This window comes from Rosa rugosa, chromosome 5 (genome assembly GCF_958449725.1).
Source record: "Rosa rugosa chromosome 5, drRosRugo1.1, whole genome shotgun sequence".
In the NCBI taxonomy this organism is placed as follows: domain Eukaryota; kingdom Viridiplantae; phylum Streptophyta; class Magnoliopsida; order Rosales; family Rosaceae; genus Rosa; species Rosa rugosa.
This window is the reverse complement of record NC_084824.1, coordinates 37,808,163-37,830,057: the sequence shown is the minus strand read 5'-3', so window position 1 is coordinate 37,830,057 and position 21,895 is coordinate 37,808,163. Positions and strand designations below refer to the sequence as shown.

General features: G+C 40.3%; 2 protein-coding genes across 2 annotated transcripts; both read right to left on the bottom strand.

The window, feature by feature from the left end:
• Positions 1-9,792: 9,792 nt before the first annotated feature.
• On the bottom strand, positions 9,793-10,994 carry LOC133712506 (uncharacterized). The gene has a single exon (XM_062138616.1). The coding sequence runs from the start codon at positions 10,919-10,921 to the stop codon at positions 9,911-9,913; it is 1,011 nt and encodes a 336-aa protein (XP_061994600.1). The 5' UTR covers positions 10,922-10,994; the 3' UTR covers positions 9,793-9,910.
• An 811-nt stretch (positions 10,995-11,805) lies between these two features.
• Positions 11,806-13,076, bottom strand: LOC133710714 (uncharacterized). Its single transcript, XM_062136850.1, has one exon. It carries the CDS (start codon positions 13,059-13,061, stop codon positions 12,036-12,038), a length of 1,026 nt encoding a protein of 341 aa, XP_061992834.1. The 5' UTR covers positions 13,062-13,076; the 3' UTR covers positions 11,806-12,035.
• Between the last annotated feature and the right edge of the window lie 8,819 nt (positions 13,077-21,895).

Below are 21,895 nucleotides of genomic sequence, written 5' to 3'. Positions count from 1 at the left end.
CGGTCAACGCGGCGGTCAACGCCGGCCAACCACCTCAGATGCTAAAGTTGTCAACTACAAACTTCTTCAAAATACAGAATTGAACCACTTTAATACCTGACTTTTTCTGAGACAAGGTCTAGATCGTCCTAGATCAAGCGTTGAAGTTGGATTAATCTCGGCCGCACGATCAGATCCTAGATTGAATCAGAGGCGTCCAAAAAGTCAAACCTTGATCTAGCGGTCTACACTCAAAATCGTCATGCAAGGCTTATATGGGGATGATCAGGGGAAGGAGGACAACCCAAAAAGTCGAAGAAATCTGCCGGGTAGTCGCCGGAAGTAGGAGATCCGGTCGGGTCCGAATCCGTTTGGCTGAGCATCTTCGATCCAGGTCTGGGGGCAGCGGCTCGACGAAGCGATGGGAGGGGACGGCTGGGCGTGGAGCGGCGATCACGGGGGAGTCCGGGTCCGGGGCCGGAGGAGGCCGGAGGGGAGAGAACCAGCCGGGTCGGGTCGAACACGACCCGCCGGGTCTGACGAGAAACAGAGGAGAGAGAACGGAGAGAGCTGGGGGCTTTTCCGCAAAAAGAACTTTTTTCGTCCTTAAATGAAAATAAAATCAGAAAATTTCCTATTTATAGAAAATTCCCAATTTTCGAAAATTCATAACTTAATCATACGAACTCCGAATAATGCGTTCCACATGTCCACGAACTCGTATCGACGAGCTCTACAACTTTCATGAAGGAAGTTTTCCCAATTTTGGACGTATAAAAAGTCAACTTTGTTGACCCCCTAAAAACGTTCGTTTTCGAAAATAAAATCGTTCGAACTAATTCCACAACTTCTCCAAGCTTCGTACTCGCTCCTACTATCGTGAAATCATTTCTAAAATCCATGGAATTTAATTTGGATTTTTCGGGGTATTACAATCTACCCTCCTTAAAGAAATTTCGTCCCGAAATTTGAGCGTAAGTCAATTCCTCTCGATTAAGGTTGACCTAATCATAAAATCTCCATCTTTTCCAAATCTGTAGTAATCTACAAAGCCACAATCCTTTGTATAAAAATACATTCCTATGGCCACTAAATCCTTTCATCACAAACGTGAACGCACAACACAACTGCTCAACATCACTCCATATCAATTACACAAAATCATCACATGGATCATCTCATAGATCCTTACATAGATCTTCACATAGATCATCACATAGATCTTCACATAGATCATCACTCTGTACTGGCATACAAGCACAGTAAACACTCCCACAAAGCGTTTCGCTACTCCATTAGCATCACGGTAAATCTCTATAGTAAAACTTAAGCATGCACTATTCTACACAACCATAGAGATGCATCACTCAAAACAAATCATCCCAAAAAGCACGCCAATAAATTATGTCACCCAATGATGATGACTTGGGCTTGCTCAATCCCTGGGCTAAGCACTAGGGCTGGCCAATTGAGCCTGAAGAAATCGGACCATCCACATTTCGAACCGGCCCAAACCAATTTGGGTTTAACATTTGGGCCTACTAATCGGGCCGAACAATTGGGCTTACCATTTGGGTCTACCATTTGGGCCTACCATTTGGGCTTACTATTTGGCCCACAACTTTTTAGCTCGGCTACGGTATGAAATTGTACATACCATAGGTATACCGTATATACGTATGCATACCATACAGACCGTATATACGTATGTATACCGTACATACCGTATATACGTCCGTATATCAAGCATATACGAGATCCAAAAATATTTGTAAGAGGTAAGGTTCGAACTCCCGACCTCGAACACGAAGGTTTTGCTCCCAACCACTGAAGCAAAAGCTGCCTTCATTAATATATGCCCACGTGTTATATTTATTATGTCATAAGCGACATAAATAAAATAACGGGGAAGGCAAGGTTCGAAACCTCAACCTGCTGCACAAAACTTTTGTCCCCAGCCACTGGAGCACAAGCTGTGCTTAATATAATGTGTACAAATTTTATACTTATTATGTCATAAACGAACATAATAAAAATAAACGAAAGGCGAGGTTCGAACCTCAGACCTCTTGTACACGAACTTTACACTCAACCACTCGAGCACGGCTGCTCACGTTATTATCCATACCAATCCTTTTATTTAAACCAACTGTTTCAACAATTCGGCCCAAAACATCCAAGACTGTTGCAGAAACCCAGCCCAACGTATCCAAAACTGTTACAGAAATCCGGCCCAACTCATCCAAAACTGTTTCAGAAACTCGGCCCATCATGTCCAAAACTGTTTCTGAAACTCGGCCCATCAGGCCTCCACCCACAGCTACAGTGATGCCTTGATCCGAGACAGGCCCAAGTACGGCCCACTTGTGTCACGGCTTATCCCTTCCGTGATTTACGGCAGTCAAATCTGCTTTCGGCTACAGCTGTCTGCCACAGCGCCTCGAGATTCCCTCGGTCCCCTTACACGCTCTCCACGCGCCAACAGCTTTTCCGGGTTTCGGGGCGACTTTAATCCAACGCGTGGATTCAAATTCTGAGATCGTTCATCCAACGGTGGAGATCTGCTCACCTTGTTCTATAAATAGGTGCATTCTGGAGACGCGATTGTTCACTCCAAAGGAAAAGAAATTTTCTTCCGAGCTCAAGCCTTTCTCTCTCAACTCTTCAGCCTTTCTCTTCTCAAATCCCCAGTTTTTCACTCTCAGATCTTCAATCTTTTCCTCCAAATCTTCAATCCTTCTTTCTCAGATCTTTTCTTCCATTTGAAGATTCGATCTCATCTTTCCTCTGAGAATCTCAGATCTCCAATCACCAGTTCAACAACTCCAATCCTTCTAACAAAATCTCCCTCAAACACTAAACCATGTATTCCTCGATTTTCACATCCTCTCACTCCATGACCCAAGAGCCACGATCTCTGCAACTAATGGAGCTCCAAACCCCGCAACAAATGGAACCACAACAACAGCAACCAACAGAGGAGGGAGGAAACACCCAAGCAGCTGGAAGTAGTACCAACATGGATTTCTGGCGAAGCCGTACCAGGTGGATTCCTACTCCAGAACAAATAAGAATCCTCAAGGATCTTTACTACGTCAAGGGATTTAAGTGCCCAACTACAGAGCACATTCACGAGATCTGCCTCCAGCTGAACCAGTATGGACATGTTGAGGGTAAGAACATTTACTTTTGGTTCCAGAACGTCAGGGCTCGAGAGAAGCAGATGAATAGGTGTAAACAGGCTGCTCCAGTGCCCATGGAAACTAGTTCTCTTGGTACTGGTGGATCCATTGATCTCAATTTTGGGTCCACTGGTTCTACTGGTGCTGGTGGATCCATCGACATCAATTTTGGGCCAGCTGGTGGATCCATTGACATCAATTTTGGGTCCACTAGTTCTACTGATGATGGTAGATCCATTGATCTCAACTTTGGTTCCACCTATTCTACTGGTAATGAAGGATTTCTTGATTTAAATTTTGTTTCATATTCTTCCTCACACTTCAACACTAATACCAGTACAACTCTTTTGGCACAACAGGAGGACAAACATCCCTGCAACAACGAGGAGGAGATCACCAGGAGGTTCAAACTCTTCCTCTGTTCCCCGTGCACGGCGAGGACGTCTTTGGTAACCTGAAGGCTACTTCCGAGGAAGGTAGCGCTTTTGGTTACTATTCTGGTGGCTCAGGCGGTTACCACAGTGGCTCAAACGTTTCTCTTGAGCTCAGCCTAAATCCATCCGGAGCTGCTGACTAGGCTTAGTATAGCATAGTCCTCGTTTTTTTTTTTTTTTTTTTTTTTTTTTTTTTTTTTTGTAATATAAAATCAATAAGATGGTGTGCATGTTTTCTTTTCTTTTTGTTTAACCAACAACAACACCAAGGATCGAACCTTGGTCACCCAATACTATTTTCAAAACCATAAACAACTCTACTGCACACTTCTTTCATAATGATGCAATAAAAACAATCACTCAAAAAGAATCCAACAATCAAATAAGTCGCATCGAGGTCTAGCTAGTATCCTCTGAGTCAAACCAAACACAAACAATTTCATCGATAGGATTAGGGATTTATAAAGCTAAACACATCCTGAGTTAGCTAGGAAAAACCCACGTCTTTAGAGTTACTCTTACAACTCTTATAGAATCTCGATAATTCCATCTATCAATTGCTTCAACAAAAACTCACCACAATTCAATCCCTAGCATTTAGCGATTCAGAAATCGAATCAAACTCCATATCACATAGTAATTCACTTGAACCACTATGGATACCTAACAAAGTCACTAAAATCAATATCTGAAATTGCGTTTAACTATATCACCTAAAATCAATCACCAAAGGCAAACCCTTGCCTGACTCTAACATGTCCTCCATGCTTCTTCCTGCACCATACATAGGCCTCAAAATTTAATTTCATTCACTTGAACAAAACTATATTCACAAGTCACGGTCAGGTCATCAACCCATGGTGTTCAAATGAATAAATTTCAAATTCAGTTTTCCTTGTGAATCGTAACGTATCGTTCCAAAATGATGCAAGCAACATCAACCACGTATATAAAACACATCTCGCGAACTCAATTCAAATTCCGAATCACCAAAACTACTACTAATTCCAATTCTACCGACAATCTTAATTCTGAAGGAATTATAGTACTCAACGGCAACCCAAAACAATGGTCTCTCATCTCTAACCATCGAGCACAAAATAAAATTCTTGTCTCGCACCTTAAACCCTGCTTAACAACTTACAAGCACAAGGAAGAAGTAACCGCAATAATTTCTTCCCTAACCTCAACCCTACTAACCAACTCCACAAGGACATCTCATTACAAAACAAGATATTTAATCCTTGATACGTACATCCCATCCAAAAACATTTGTATATCCAACTTAAGAAGGAAAAATCTCTATCAATTTATACTCGTATCCAACCTAGGTACGTGCATAGATCCACATCATGCCTTCAACCAAACACTTCAACAATCAAAAGAACCTCATTTCCATAAAACAATCCTCGTTGACTTAACAGAGTTGAATCAAGAGGTTCCTATTCCTCAAGGATTGTAACTCGCGGCTACTGAACTTATTCCCATACGAACCTACAAGACAACTGTAAGGTTCTAAGTACAACCCCTTCGAATATCCATCACCTAAGGAGTATAGTATGCTTGGCTAATACTTGTATAACACTTAAAACACAGTATAAGTCAAATACAAATTCATATTAACCAAGTCAATACTATAGGGAAGGTATTCACGTTCCTAAAACGACCTAGCGGCCTAAACAACTCCCAACACTCACGCATACCCAATGACTTAGCCAATACCGAAGAGCACACGATGGGGATCCGCTGCAGACGGGCCATCACTCGGAAGGTATTGACACATCACCAAATATGCACCTTACGCTCTGATACCAAACTGTCACGCCCCGAATTTTGAATAGTAAATTCAAATCCGAAACATGAATAATTACAATTACAAAATCCAAATCTCGAAACTTCGAGTTCATTATTACAATTCACTCTCACAAGCAATATTGTAAAGCTCAAATGAGCATAACACACCTCACAACGTACAATTGCTGTAAAACTCTAACAATTGCTCTAACCGCACGATCACCGTCCTGGTTCTCCTGTCCTGTAGGATTACCCGCTACACAATTTGAATAGTGTACCGGGAGTTGCAACAACACAAAACCCGGTAAGCTTTTTACAGCCAGTATGAGTAAACAAGAAGAACTGTTGATTTAATAAAATACATTTCCTTTAACTCAAGTATAGAAATGTAGAAACATCACAATTACAATGATCACCACAAAACCACTTCACTTTCTCACTCTCATATATATATAAATATATATATATATATAAATATTATACACTTATGAGTCACTCCCCGTTACCCTCATAAGGTCACTCAACATTTGGCAGACAGACTAGAGCTCTAACTGATCGTTTCCACCTACCCGGCGCGAGGGCGTGGTTCACGATTTAATGCTATTAGTTTCCACCTACCCGGTACAAGGGCGTGGTTCACTAATAGATGCCATGGTCACCCCCGTGACCTATTGATCTCCACAGATCAATATATCTCAACAAATCAACAATTTATTGTTTCTCAACAATAAATTTAATACCTCTCACAATATTGTTGCTTTTCAACAATAAACTCAACACAACCATAACAGTACATAATATCTCACAATTTCAACAATACATATTATTTCACATAAATAATATATATATATAGATAGACATTCACACAGGAATGCCCATTAATACCAACTATAGTTCATATGATTGCAACAAAATAAAACAATTAATTGTATTGGGTTCGTAATATGAACCACGTGAGGTTTACTCACCTCGATATTCCCGCTGCGTCTTCAATTCAACACAATACACACCGAAATCTTTCACCCAAGGGAGACCGTCAATCACCTAATCACACATGACCTTATTTTAGCCAATAACTCAAAAACATACTCAAACGACAATCCAACGGTCGGATCGAAATTAAATGATGATCCAACGGTCGGATCCTCACGGATCGCCTTTAGGATCACCCTCCAAAAATCATCACGAAGATCCAACGGTCCGATCTTCCTGAATCGTCCTTACTAACATCTTCACAAATTTATACAAAAATCCGACGGACGGATTCTCACGAATCGCCTCCCTAATAACTGTTTTGCATTTATACGAAGATCCAACGGTCGGATCTTCGCCCATGACCACACAAAGTCACCGGGACAGTCATACGATCAACATATTAAAATTTGAAGTAAAACCGATGGTCTGATCTTCGCAGATCGTAAACCGAAGATAAACGTAAAAACGTTAAATAGTAACGTCAAAACGTAAATTCACTATTTACCAACTTTTTCTAACATAACCTTGTAATATACCAAAACGCTCGTATGGATGCATAGATCATCGTACAGATAATATAAACTCAAAATATGGTCCGACGCGCCGCCACATGCGGAGGTCAGACGGCGGTCAACGCGGCGGTCAACGCCGGCCAACCACCTCAGATGCTAAAGTTGTCAACTACAAACTTCTTCAAAATACAGAATTGAACCACTTTAATACCTGACTTTTTCTGAGACAAGGTCTAGATCGTCCTAGATCAAGCGTTGAAGTTGGATTAATCTCGGCCGCACGATCAGATCCTAGATTGAATCAGAGGCGTCCAAAAAGTCAAACCTTGATCTAGCGGTCTACACTCAAAATCGTCATGCAAGGCTTATATGGGGATGATCAGGGGAAGGAGGACAACCCAAAAAGTCGAAGAAATCTGCCGGGTAGTCGCCGGAAGTAGGAGATCCGGTCGGGTCCGAATCCGTTTGGCTGAGCATCTTCGATCCAGGTCTGGGGGCAGCGGCTCGACGAAGCGATGGGAGGGGACGGCTGGGCGTGGAGCGGCGATCACGGGGGAGTCCGGGTCCGGGGCCGGAGGAGGCCGGAGGGGAGAGAACCAGCCGGGTCGGGTCGAACACGACCCGCCGGGTCTGACGAGAAACAGAGGAGAGAGAACGGAGAGAGCTGGGGGCTTTTCCGCAAAAAGAACTTTTTTCGTCCTTAAATGAAAATAAAATCAGAAAATTTCCTATTTATAGAAAATTCCCAATTTTCGAAAATTCATAACTTAATCATACGAACTCCGAATAATGCGTTCCACATGTCCACGAACTCGTATCGACGAGCTCTACAACTTTCATGAAGGAAGTTTTCCCAATTTTGGACGTATAAAAAGTCAACTTTGTTGACCCCCTAAAAACGTTCGTTTTCGAAAATAAAATCGTTCGAACTAATTCCACAACTTCTCCAAGCTTCGTACTCGCTCCTACTATCGTGAAATCATTTCTAAAATCCATGGAATTTAATTTGGATTTTTCGGGGTATTACAAAGAGGATAGAACTAAGGAAAATTATGAATAGGAGGGTGGACATGAGCTTCCCATTTCGGTTTTGTGGGAAAATTAGAACTTCCACAAAACCAAAAAGCTTATAGGACTTCGGTGGGGAAGAAGGATTGATAGTTTTCAGAGCCTTAATGTTTATGTCCATCATCAGTGTAGTGTTAAGTTTAGAACAACACTCACTAATAGCTTTTCAAACTCTCAACGACACAATGATAGGAAGCAAGATATATAGAAATATAGGAGTTTTTCTCATCAACTTGATGCAAAACAGCATGGTTTGACCACTTTATATGAGGGACTACAAACATGAAATAAAAATGGGGATCAAAACAAGTAATTCAGAGATTAAAACAACGGTATGAAGAGAAAAACAACGTACATAGTCGACAATGTGAATTACTAAAAAATGATGATAACGATGAAGTTGATTCTGACCTGATTATTATATGCATATAAAATGAAGAATGCACATAGTCGACCTGGAGATTTCATTCTTCAGATAAGATGGAGCTAGCCAGCTAGGATGTTCTGTCCTCCTCAGACTTTTCCGAGGCCTTTTTCATGTATATTTCTTATACCGATATAAATAGGGGAGTGAAATTCACAGTCCCCATTTTACAATCCACAATCCACACTCCATGTTTCTTTTTCTAGTAACTTAAATTTTTGTCCTTAGTAACTTAATTTTGTCTTTTTATAAGAATTTCAATCACAGAGAAAAAGAGGCAGTGTGGATTGTAAAACGAGGAGTGTAGATTTCACTCCCCGTGGAAAATATCAACCATAGTAGTACATTGTCAGTCATTACAAAGTACTTGAATATAGACTGCTTGAAACCTGCAAAGAACGCTTCACTTTACTACATATAGCAGATCATCCAAAATATATATATATATATATATATATATATATATATATATATATATATATATATATATATATATACGAAAATGTTCTGAAGAAGACGTCCGCAACCCAGAAAAAGTGCGGACGTCGCTCCTCCGGCCTCGATCGAGCGGCGACGGCGCGGCGTGGCTTGCCGGAGGGACGCCGAGGGTCGTGCGGAGGGGTCTGCGGTCCGGTGGAGTCGCCAGCGACGGTTCTGCGGTGCTGCACAGAACCTGCAACTGCAGGTGTGACTGCCCAGAAACCGGCAAGCCCGACCTCCTCCGACCTCGAACGCCGCCCAGAAGAGGTCTGGGAAGCCTCCGTCCTCCCTCCGGCCATCCCTGCGCCGCCGTCGTCGCCTGGAACCGCCTGCTGCGTCGACGTCCGCACTTTAGCGAAAGTGCGGACATCCGCTTCAGATCCTTCCTCTATATATATATATATATATATATATATATAGTAATTCACCCGTACCCTTAAAATTTTCTTGTATGTAGCCATAATGCTGATATGAAATTTAGTGTTTTCTACTGTCTCAGTGTTTCTATAAAGTTGCAGTCTTGCAGATATGTGGCTACTACCTACAACACAAGCAAACAATTAATGTAAATTAAGAAAGTGATATTCTATAATGAAATGTATCTGCAACTATAATCGGGGTAGCCGCAGTAACTTTAGCGTATCTGCAACAAAGCAGAATGAGGACATTTGAAGACTGAGTTTACTAATATAGTAACCCTTTCTTTTGCATATAGTGTTTGTATAAACTTAGGGCATTGGGAACTTTTACAGTGACATTTTTTTTTAATGTAATCATCTTTAAATAGTCTGAATTTGATCCTCTAGACGAAATTTGATTTCATTCCCATGTATATATTCCTTGTTTCTCAGCTACTCATTAAAAGAAGCTCTGTATTTGAAAAGAGAAGGAACTTGTTTGAAGGGTTCAATTGCTTTCACCAATCAAATAAAAAAAACGCAAAATGCCAATTCCATCAAGCTGATTTATTGCTGTCATTGTACCTATAACACTGTCAAGACCAAATACCAGATACAGAATATCTAAGATTAATTTCTACATAGCTAGGGCTGCCTTGGTGCTTCAACATTCTTCATCTGAACTGAGAAGTGGGGTGACCGCCGTAACTTTAGTATATTCAACGCCTCCTTGCATTTCAAGCTCTTCTCCATGAGTCTCCTTGCACTCATAGTAAAGGACTGTATATGCCATTAGTGAAAACATCCTGATCAAGGACATGGAGTTTAAGAGGAGCAATGGAATTACTATTTGACTTCCTGAAAATGCTATATTGCCAATTTTCTTTAAACCATAGACCACAGCAACAGAGAATGCTCCAAAAAGAATATTCATGAAAAGCCCTCGTAGCTTAGATCCTTTGATAAGCTGTTCTGCCTTCCCTAGTGCCTCAATGCCCCATTTTTCCTCAAGTACCGAAACAATGAGTGCTAAGTTCCAAACAACAGTAAGATAAGCTTGGAAAAGTACAGCTACAATTAATACGATTATAGAGAAACCGGAAAGTGTGAACTTAGGACTGAAAAGCACAACCAAAGGAACCAGAAATGCTGTAAGAAATAGACAATAGCCTAGATGAAGCAGCATTAGGTAAAACCAAGTGACAAACGGTCTTTTCAACAATTTCACTACCCTTGATAGGAGTTCCCTGACAGATAAGTTTTTACCACAGTATGTTACCCCTGATGCTAAGATTGATGAGGTTGCAAAAAATAGCGAGGTAAAGGAGAATGCTAAAATGAAAATCCCCTCTAGTCCCACAACTAATCGGAGGTCAATTTTCAAAGAAGTTATAAGGTCGGCAAATTCAGGGCTATTCTTGTCTGTCAGGGTTAGAAAGCTTGCCTTGAAGATGAAGTCAGTGATTGATGGTTTGATTGAGATGATATTCATCAACAAGAGGACAGAACTAAGACAAATCATGAGTATGGCGATAGAGGACATGAGTTTCCCATTTCTCAAGAAAAGTTTCGGAGCTTCCCTTAGAATTCCCACGAAACCCAAAAGCTCATAAAACTTCAGTGGGGAAGGAGGACTGCTATTCTTCAGAGGTTTAGTATTTGAGTCCATCAGCATTGTGGTGTTAAGTTTAGAGACTTACACTCTCAAGTACACAATGACAGGAAGGAAGTAGAAAGACTGAATTGTTTCAATCTGATATAAAGCAGCATGGTTTTAACCCTTTATATAGGGAACTACAAACATGAAATACATGAAAATGGTGACAAAAACAAGGAATATGGAGGCGAAAACAAGGGGGTGGTGAGATAAACAATGTGCATTTGTGGGAAAAACTAAAAAGAAGTGTACTTAAAAATCAAAAGTTTCTCCTGATTATGTGAATAAAAATAAACAATACACAGAGTCAACCCGGAGATCTCATTTTTGGATGAAAATTGCCCATTGACATATTTAGTAGGTAATTATAAACCTGACAACTTCCAAGCCTTCTATATCCAGTGCACTCCATTGATGTGTCCATAATTCGAGTCACATATCTATTACCAAAGTGAATGTTGAACCATGTGTTCAAGATTCCATGCCAGTACCTTAGAATCCAAAAAGACTTTGATTTATAAAGATGACTCTATAAAATGTGTAGTTTGATATTGCCGGCAACAGGGGTGTGTTGATAATGTTAAACAATTGTCCATTTGTTGAAAGGTCTCTTTCAAGTATTTCTTATTTATATGAATATATGACACTCAACTCCAAACCTCCTGTTGATTAATTCTATGCCAAGAAAATAAGACAATATTAGTTAGTCCATTGAACGCAGAGCGCACGATTCATGATGGTTACTGTGAAAATGACAGTTGCAGCATAGGAATAAGAGAGGAAATAATAGTCGAAAGAGAATTCTAGGGAAAAAGGAACAGAGTACTTTGTCAAACCTCTAGCATTTGAAGGTTTCAACTGTTTCTTAACTTGCCAATTATTAGTATCAAACACTGCCAAGGTGATTTATTTCTATATCCATTGTATGGATAACTGTTTAAGGTATAAGAACAGATGTAGTGCATAATCAAGAGATCAATCCTACTCCTTAGTTTTTGGTTTTCAGTATCGTAAAACCCATTAACAACCTTATTTATAATAAAGACTACATAGCAAGAAGTGCAGATGTGTGGTTACAAACTTACAACACAAGCAAAAACATACACTCGATACAAAAGAGTGACATTCTTCATCAAACTGCATCTGCATTGATAAGAGGGGTAGCAGAGGAAACCTTAGCATATTCCAAGCTTCCTTGCAGTTCAAGCTCTTCTCCATGAGTCGCCTTGGACTCATAGTACAGGACTGTGTAGGCCATTCGCGAAACCATGGTTATGAGGCAGCCGATACAATTTAACAGGAGCAATGGAATTATCTGTGCTAGCTCTTTTACTGGCATAGCTTTAGCGACAGTCTTATACAAAACAAACAACACCAAGGAGGCAGTGGCTATAACAAGATTCAGAAAAAACCCTCGTAGCTTGGATCCCTTAATAAGCTGTCCAGCTTTCCCAAGTGCCTCAATGCCACATTTTTCTTCTAGTATCGAAACAACTAGTGCTAAGTTCCACACAACAGCTAGATAAGTTCGGATAACCACAGCTAGAATACATGCGACTATAGTGAAAGCAGATATGGTGAGCTTAAGATTCAAAATCAGCACTAAAGGAAGAACAAATGCAAAGAGAAATGAAAAGTAGCCTAGATCAAGAAGTGTTATGTAAAACCATGTAACAAATGGTCTTTTCAGTGACCTCAGTGCCCTTGGTAGAAGTTCCTTGACGGACAAGTCTTTTCCACAGTATGATACTGCTGATGCTAAGATTGAGGCTGTTGCAAAAAACAGTGAGGTAAAAGAGAACCCCAAAATGAAAATCCATTCTACTCCAAGAAGTAATCTGAAGTCGTACTTCTCAGCAGTTAGAAGATCAGCGAATTCAGCGCCAGTGGGACTTGTAGCTGCCAGGAAGCTTGCCTTGATTGTAAAATCAGTAATTATTGGTTTGAGGGAGTAGATATAAATCACCAACAGGAAAGAAGTAACAAGTATTATGAGAAGGGTGATGGAGGACATGGCCTTCCCATTTCGGAAGAAAAGCTTGTGGGATTCCCTTAGGAGTCCCAGAAAATCCAAAAGCATGTTAAACTTCATCAAAGGAAAGAGGGATTGATACTCTTCAGAGCTTCTAAATCTTTCTTGCATTGCAAAGGGGTACATAAGTGTAGCGTATTTATATTATGTTTTCCTTCCTTCTCAAGAGTACGTAGGTCCATTCTAATTTGTCAAAAATACTAGGTCTATTCTATTATTTCCTACATTTATATCCACATAGAAAAGTCATTAGATTGTTACGTCTTGAGCAAGGAAAGCCAATCACGGCCCAAGGCCCCAAGTCAATAATCATTTTGTGACTCGGCTCAATTTCCTAGAAATTTCTTCCAAATTCAAGCACAGTTGATGGAACCAGTCCACAAGGACCACAAATTCACAGCAGAAGGAAGACCCAGCAAGCAAGAATTTTAAATGTTTGTACCTGGAACTAAAAAATGGTTCAGGAAATAATTTATTTTTGAGCAGAAGACCTCAAAATTTATTAAAAATAGGCGAAATCTCTCCACTAACTATTTTCACCTTAGAAACACTTAAAGCAGAATATCTTGGTGTACAAATGGATGGAAGTATCAAGGCCCTGCGAAAAGCTAGCTCTAGTTCATGTGTTCACACCAAATCTTGTTCATTTATGGGTCTAATCGAAATGTCCATTTATAATATGTTAGTGTTAAAGCCGGCCCTGAGGCGATGCAGGTGGTGCAACTGCACCAGGTCTCCGATTTCGGGAGGTCTCCCAACTCATAATATGTTAGTGTTAAAGCCGGCCCTGAGGCGATGCAGGTGGTGCAACTGCACCAGGTCTCCGATTTCGGGAGGTCTCCCAACTCATAATATGTTAGTGTTAAAGCCGGCCCTGAGGCGATGCAAGTGTTGCAACTGCACCAGGTCTCCGATTTCGGGAGGTCTCCCAACTCATAATATGTTAGTGTTAAAGCCGGCCCTGAGGCGATGCAGGTGTTGCAACTGCACCAGGTCTCCGATTTCGGGAGGTCTCCCAACTCGTAAAGTTTTAATATGTTATGGACATCAGATATATACCAATGAAAACCTTGATAAAATGTAATGTGATGTAGCACAGTTGGCAAATGCACTTTTAAGTTTATAGGGATCACGGGATCAGTATCGACCACTGCTGGTTCCTTTTCAGATTTGTATTTAATATTATTGTGATTAAAGACTTATTTCATTTCTCTAGGTGAATCTTTCTTTCTATTTATTCTCTTTTTTTTGTTACAAAATTTTTCCTTTTTGTTTTTTTATTTTTAATTTTATTTTTATTTTACGAAATAGAAGTTGAAATTCATTCGATCAACAGCCAAAAGTCAGTCTACAAAACTTACATAAGAAAGCCAAAGCAACAGACTAGCTAAGCTAAAGCAAACTATTAAAATCTCTAAGACACTCACTATTTAGTAAGCCTATACAAGAATGATCAAAACTTCACTTTCTACTGAAAGAAATCATTCAACTAGCCTTTACCTGTCAAGCACGCAATTGTGGTACAAACAAGAGACTAGAAACGTCATAGAAGACATATAGAAGTTTAAACCAGACTCACACAGGCTTAGAGAAGACTAGAAAGAAAACTAGTAAATAACCAGCTCCTTCCCTTTCGAGTTAGAGCTTGAAGCAGTATCAGCCTTGTTTAGCTATGGCAATAGCTGTCTCTTGGCTGCCCTTTTCTTCTCAGTACCATCATCAACCTTCGCTGCATTGTTTTTTTCACCATACGGTAGCTTGTTCTTGCTACCAGTAGGCCTGCCTCGCTTCATTTTCAACTGACTATTATTGTCCTCATTTTGCAACACCGGCACTAGCCCCAAGTTCTTCGGTTCCAAATTCGATTTCTTTTCCCCACTGCGAGGCTTAGCTTCAGTTTCTAGGAGAAATAGAGACACCCTCCTTCTCCATACCTGGATGCTTACCTGTTAGTCTCTCAGGAATCATCACTAGCTCTGACAGCTCACGAATAGTTACCTGACGGCTTGGTCGCTGCAACAATGTTGCCGGATTATGAAGCACACACTCCGGCATTTGGTTTGGAACAGAGGGGAACAGAGGTACGAAAGACTAGGTGTTTGGCATTAACCGAAACCCTAGCCCTAGTACCTGCATTAACCCTGCTGCTCCTTATCGTGCCAGGTGTAGTCACTGAGGCACCTGCTAGTTGCAGTGCCATAGCAGGTGGTGCATCCACCGTCTGAGAGCCCAGAATAGTGCGCTCTGCCTCGGTATCATCTTCATCCAATGCCGAACCTGAACATGGGGGTCCTACATGAGTGAAAAATCACAAGTAGCACATCAACCAAACAACTTATCATACCTGAATTTGCAGAGGAATTCAACTTTGTGTTCTACCCAATGCCACTGCTTGAATGACAGAGGACGATTGAACAGGATCTCAACCCTAATCCGAAGCCTTCCATCCTGTTTTCCAAGTTTGTCAATCTCTTAGAAGTCCCCAAGAGCTTATCAAATCATTGTCATCACCTTTTCAGAACGGAAGACCAGTGGAATGCCTTGAAGCATGATCCAATACGATGACTAGGTGAACGGGACAGTCTCAATATCAGCGACGCCGTCGTAGTAGGCTAAGGCTATCAACGCATGATTGTAGCCCCACGGGGCTCCTTTCCAATCCGATCACGATCAGCGGCATCAGATAGCGTGAAAAGGATTCTCTGCCATTCAGCCTCCTCTAGTTGCAGTGAGCCATTCACTCTCCAAGCATTGCAAAACATCCCAAGGAAGGATCTGACCTTGTACTCCCTAGCAGTGCTTCCCTACCATGAAAACATATGCCTGCCTCAGACCTTTCCCCTGTGTAGTCTGCAAATCAACCTGCTTTTTTTCTAACTTGTTTGTTTTTTTCTGTATATTTTTATTTTTGTTTTCTTTTGTGACAGAATTTTGTTCTCTTTTATATAAGTGATCAAGCCCCTCCAAAGTAGCTACAAATTTGTAAAATTTCCTCGTTTGATCATAGGATTAGATAAGATAAAATAAAAAATTTATCATGGAACTTTTATCTAAAGAATTTTTTATAAGGCCTCATTTAAATCCCACGCCAGCCTCTCAAAATTATAAACGGTAATGAATCTTCCATCTACCAGCTAACATTGAAACCGGCATCATGATTACACTAATGCCAGAGTTGAGTTTTGGTCACTCCTCCGTAACTATTGTGAATGCTCACATCCTTCCTAAAAATCTAACAACTTACTAAAGTAATAATAAACTATAACCCATGATTAAGTTTTTGTACTAAATAAATAGCATTCCAAGAAAAAGAAAAATTAATTTGACAATAAATATCTTCTTGTCATTTAATATTTATAGCTTTTTTTTTTCCTGACGAAACAAGAGAGACTTTATTCATCAAACAAGATTGAGATCGTACAAGAGGGCATCCGAAAAGAAATCCGGATCATGATTGAACCATTCATATTGGATATCAGAATCAAAACTGATGTTTGCTAACTCATGAGCTACCTTATTAGCTTGCCAAGTTTGCAGTATATCTTTGATGTCTACTATAAATTACTCAAACCTGATAGATCTTCAGATGGGGATGAAATAGCATGAACATTAACCAAACAATCAGTCTCTATTATTGTACTGTTCACTCCCAAAGCCAGAAGCATGAGCATCCCTTGTTTTATGGCTAGCAATCTGACATGAAGGGGAGAAGTCACAAAGGATTTTCTAATAGAGAAGGCAGTCAAGAAAGCAGCTTGATCATTGCGAAGAACACCTTTTACACCACCATAAGTAACATTGGGGAGATAAGACCCATCAATATTCAAGTTCATAGTCTCAGGCCTAGGAGGACACCAAGATTTGGCTATAGGCCTCTGTGGTGTAGATGATCCTAAGCCAGAAGAAACGTTGGCTTGTAAATACTCTTCATACCATCTCTGTGTTTGTCTTTCCACAACTTATCATTCCAGTTCTTCCATAAGCTCTATAAAGTAACCAACATTTTATCAAACAATCCAGAAGACAAGGAAGTAGCTCTCTCAAGTAGCCAGTCTTTGAATTCAAATAAGACGAGATATCAAGAACAAGATTGAAAGGATGAGCACCCCAAATATTACGAGCTATAGGGCATTAACATAAAGTATGGCCCAAATCTTCCAAAGGAAACGGACAGTGTAAACAATGAAGGTCACCCATATAAACTTTCAAAGATAAACAAGTACGAGTTGGCAACAGATTGTGAGAAGCTCTCCAACCAAAAATTGCAACCTTACATGGAACTTTAGCTTTCCACAATGGGGCATATGGGTTGCCTCCAGAAGAAGAAGACATAATATGACTCAAAGTAAAATCTCTAGCAACTTTATAAGCAGACTTTACTGAAAAGAAACCTTTCTTGCTGGCTTCCATGTGATGGTATCTTATATTCTTCTATGACTTCGAGGGATGCACAGAACCTGTGTCACAACTTCAAGGGGAAAACAAGCATGCAATGCCGCCTCATTCCAAGAGTGTGAGCCAATATAAAAAAGGTCTACAACTTTATCAAAAATAATAGCCAGTTTAGATAAAGAGTGAGAAGAGATTGAGGGAATCCACTCATTTTCCCAAACACTAATGTGACTGCCATCTCCAACGTTCCAAAGAAGACCAGCTTTGATAATAGGCTTAGTCTCGATGATGCTCCTCTATGCATAGGATGGTCTATCTCCCATATTAGCAGTCAAGAAACTCCCATATGAAAAGTAGATTGATTTGAATAAACGACTCACTGATGAGGCTGGATTTGACATCAAATGCCAACCTTGCTTAGAAAGCATGGCAAAGTTATGTGCATGTAAGCTCTTGAAACCCATACCACCCTCCTGTTTCGACAAGCACATTCACTCCCAAGAGCGCCAATGAATTTTCTTTTGATCATCTGTACTGCCCCAAAAATATTTGTGCACACAATTGCTGAAGATCATCACAAAGAGACTTAGGAAGCAAGTAGCAATTCATCACATATTAAGGCACTGATTGAGCCATTACGTTGATCAAAGTTTCCTTCCCTGCAATACTAAGGGTTTTAGATCTCCAATTGACAAGCTTCTTTGTTAATCTTTCTTTTAAATAAGCAAAAACAGCCGTCTTCGATCTCCCCACATGAAGCGGTAAGCCAAGATACTAACCATGATCAGAAACTCCTTGAACCCGGAGAATACTAGCCAAAAAAAGTTAGAATCCATGCTAACATTAGAACTGAACACAACACTACTCTTTTGAAGGTTTATTTTCTAACCAGAAGCTCTTCCATAGATATCCAGAATTAATAGTCTTGACACTCAAGCACTCATGCTCCGAAGCTTCACCAAACATAAGGCTATCATCTGCAAATAACATATGATGAATAATGGGAGCTGAATGATTTATGAACATTCCCTTGAGGGTACCCTGAGCAACTGGAGCAGTGATAAAAGATGAAAGTACATCCTTCTGCGCATAGTATAAGCAAATATGGGATAAAGGGTCTCCTTGCCGGATTCCCCTAATTGGAGTAATGAAACCAATAGGTTCACCATTAATAGTGAGAGAGTAACTTACAGATTTCAATGAAGACAAAATACCTCCACCCATTTTGAACAGAAGCCTAGCCTTACCAAAATAGCTTCTAGAGAAGTCCATTCAAGACGATCATAAGCCTTACTTATGTCTAGCTTGAGGGAGAAGAAACCTTCAGCTTGAGTACGTAGCTTCTTCATAAAATGAGTAATCTCTGTAGCCACCAAAAAGTTATCAAAGTCTTCCTGGCACATAAGCACCTTGTAATGGGGAGATAATATGAGGTAATATCGCTTTTAGCTTGTTAGCTAACACTTTAGATGCAATCTTATACACCACATTGCACAGGAAAATAAGGCAGAGATCAGAAGCTGTCTTTTGTTCCTTCACTTTGGGAATGAGACTAAATGAGTAAAGTTAGACTCATGTGGTAATTGGTCGGTTTCAAGCATAGTTCTCTCACAGCCAAGCAAACATCAACATGTACAGTAGACCAATATTTCTGAAAAAATAAGGTGACATACAATCAAGGCCCAGAGACTTAGAGGGATCCATTTGAAAAAGAGCTACTTTAATTTCATCATCCGTGTAAAAAGCAACTAATTCTGCATTCATCTGTGAAGTAATCTGAGGTTAAACAACTTCCAAAATTAGATTAGAAGCAACAGGATCATAGCCCTCAGATTTGAAGATGTGCTCATAGTGAGTAGTAAGAACAACAATTATGTTAGAAGGAGAAGTGTGCCAAGTACCTGCAAAATCAAAGAGCCCCTTGATAGAGTTCCTGCACTTTTGGTTGCAGGCCTTCCTATGAAAAAATGTTGTATTCCTATCACCTTCTTTTAACCATTGCACCCTAGAGCGCTGCCTCCAGTACGTCTCATTTCAAGACAATAGCTCAATGAGCCGGAATTGTAATGCTTTTTGCTCTTCAAACTGCTCTGGATCATAAGGCTTACTCATAAGCTGCTCAAGTTTGTTTTGGAACACTCTCATCTCTGTATGCCGCTGCTGAAAGACTCCAACATGCCATTTCATTAATAACTTTTCTGTGTTTTGAATTTTCCTCCCAACTTATAACATTGGATCACCCGTAGAAGGTATCATCCAACCTCGTTGTATTAAATTTGGGCAATCTTTATGCTGAGACCACATCTCCTCAAACAGGAAACGTTTTGGGGCTCTATGATTAAGAGCTGCTGTCGAGTTAACCTCTACAAGGAGAGGGTTGTGGTTAGACAAGCTAAGAGGAAGGGTAACAACCTGAGAGTGTGGAAACTTATCTCTCCATTCCACCATGTGACAAGCACAATCTAATCTTTCTTTTGCAAATCTATTAGCCCAAGTAAATCTAGAACCAACAAACTTCATATCAACAAGGACACAATAAGCAAGAGCCTGCCTGAATCGCGCCATAGGTACGTACGATCTCAGAGGACCACCGGACTTTTCAGCATTGCTAAGAATTTCATTAAAGTCTTCTGCAACCAACCAAGGCAGAGTAGATTGAAAAGCCAAGGTGCATAGGAGATCCTAGGTTCGAATACGATTTGCAGTGGATGCAAAGCCGTGTATACCAGTGAAATGAAATTCCTTTGGGGAGCCCTTTGCACCAATTTTCACATCTATATGGTTGTTGAAATAATTTCGAATTTGCACTGGAATTCCTTGACGCCAGAGAAAAGCCAACCCCCGGGAGTCCTGTGAACAAAGCTAACATTTACAATACTCAAATCCCAAACACAATCTGATAAAAATATGAAATTGGGGTTCCTTTGTCAAATGATATTCACCAAAGCATCTTGTGTTTCTAAAATATTATTGAGTTCCTCAAGGTTTTTGGATTCAAACATGGCCAGTTGGACGAAAATTCTGGGAATAAAACGAGAAAAAATGATATGCTTAGACGGAAGCTGTAACCGGTCGAGCAAAGCCAAGCAGACTTCTAAATTGCAGAAACCTAGTCGGGTCGTGGCCTACAGACTACGCTGTTCACTGGTGGCGGTTCAAATTGCGTCGCTGACAAGCAGTGAGATGACAGCAGACACGCAGTGAAGCAGCGCCCAAATAGGATCATCCCTCGTTTAGAGGTTGGGATGCACGGACAGAGAGCACCATCACGGTTGAAGTGATAGCCGGAGTCGCAGTGAAAGAGGCAGAAGCCAATCTTGGTTTTTTCTTTGTTTTGTTAAGGGTTTTTTTTTTTTTTTTTTTTTAAATTATTATTATTATTATTTTAGAATGAACTAGTTTATTCTCTATGAATTTGATTATTGAACACAATTTAGCCGTCTTCTTCCTTATAGTCAAGAACGCGCCGCAAGTGTCCTAGATCGAATTTCGATTTTGCGAGGTTTTTCTCGTCCCACAGTGCGCCAACGTTAGTGTGGTCTCTAACCTTGAAAATGTTGTGCAAGTATGCTGCTGGATGGGTGATTGTTTATAGCGTTCAGATTATGGCTCTTTGGGAGTGTTGTGCTTGGAGGAATGGCAGAGATGATCAGTGTTGAGTTTCCAGTGTGAAACCATCATGAGGCATTGGAGGTCGTGGGTACAAGTTCATGGGACGGTCTATGGCGAATTGGGATGGGTTTGGATATCGGTCCATATCGATTCCAGGTGGCGGCGTCAGCATCAGGTGGTTCTGAGTGTACAGGATGACTCAAATCTGGTTTGCTTAGTATATCCAGTGTTTGAGACTCACAAGTGGCTGATGTGGTGTATCGACGTTGATGTTCCTGGATTGGTGGCGGCGGGGTCGTGCCTGCACTGTGCTTGCGACTGATGTGCAGAGGGAGTAGAGACTAGACCTGGGCTGGGCCAATCCTACATTGGATTGCTGTTTTTTGTTTTTTAGTTTTCCAACAAGTCTCGCCCTTTTTCTAGTGAATTTTAGTAAGTTTCGGCCCGATCTATGCCCTCTGTGTGTTTTTTTTTGTTCTAGTATTATGGTTCTTGCCTTTTCTATTTTATTTTTGCTAGCGAAAGCTCTTCTAGGAGCCTTTTATAAGTGTTTGGTTTCATCATACCACAATTGCTTGCTCGGCGTGTGGAGTCAAGTAGAATAGATTGCCTATAAGGCAAAGTGTTTTTGTTTTTAGCATAGACTAATAGGTGCTCATATTGTCATCATGGAGTAGTCGTCTTTGTACTATTCTAACCAAATTCAGGGTCATATTAATATTATGAATCCTTCAGTTAAAAAATCATTAGAAAAAGAAAACCAAAATGATTGATAGTTAAGGGTGTAAAATCATTTAAGGATTTTGTTTTAGAATTTAGAATTTAGAGTTTTCAAAAATAAAAAATAAAAACCAAAGTAGCAATGCTTTATCTCCATGATGTGAAATGTAAATATTGAAACTAATTTATTGTAAAGTTGCATCCGATACCTTGGCTTACCTATGAGAGTTGGAAAA

Coding starts and splice junctions, on each gene's coding strand:
- LOC133710714 (XM_062136850.1), bottom strand. CDS start 13,061: ATGTACCCCTTTGCAATGCAAGAAAGATTTAGAAGCTCTGAAGAGTAT.
- LOC133712506 (XM_062138616.1), bottom strand. CDS start 10,921: ATGCTGATGGACTCAAATACTAAACCTCTGAAGAATAGCAGTCCTCCT.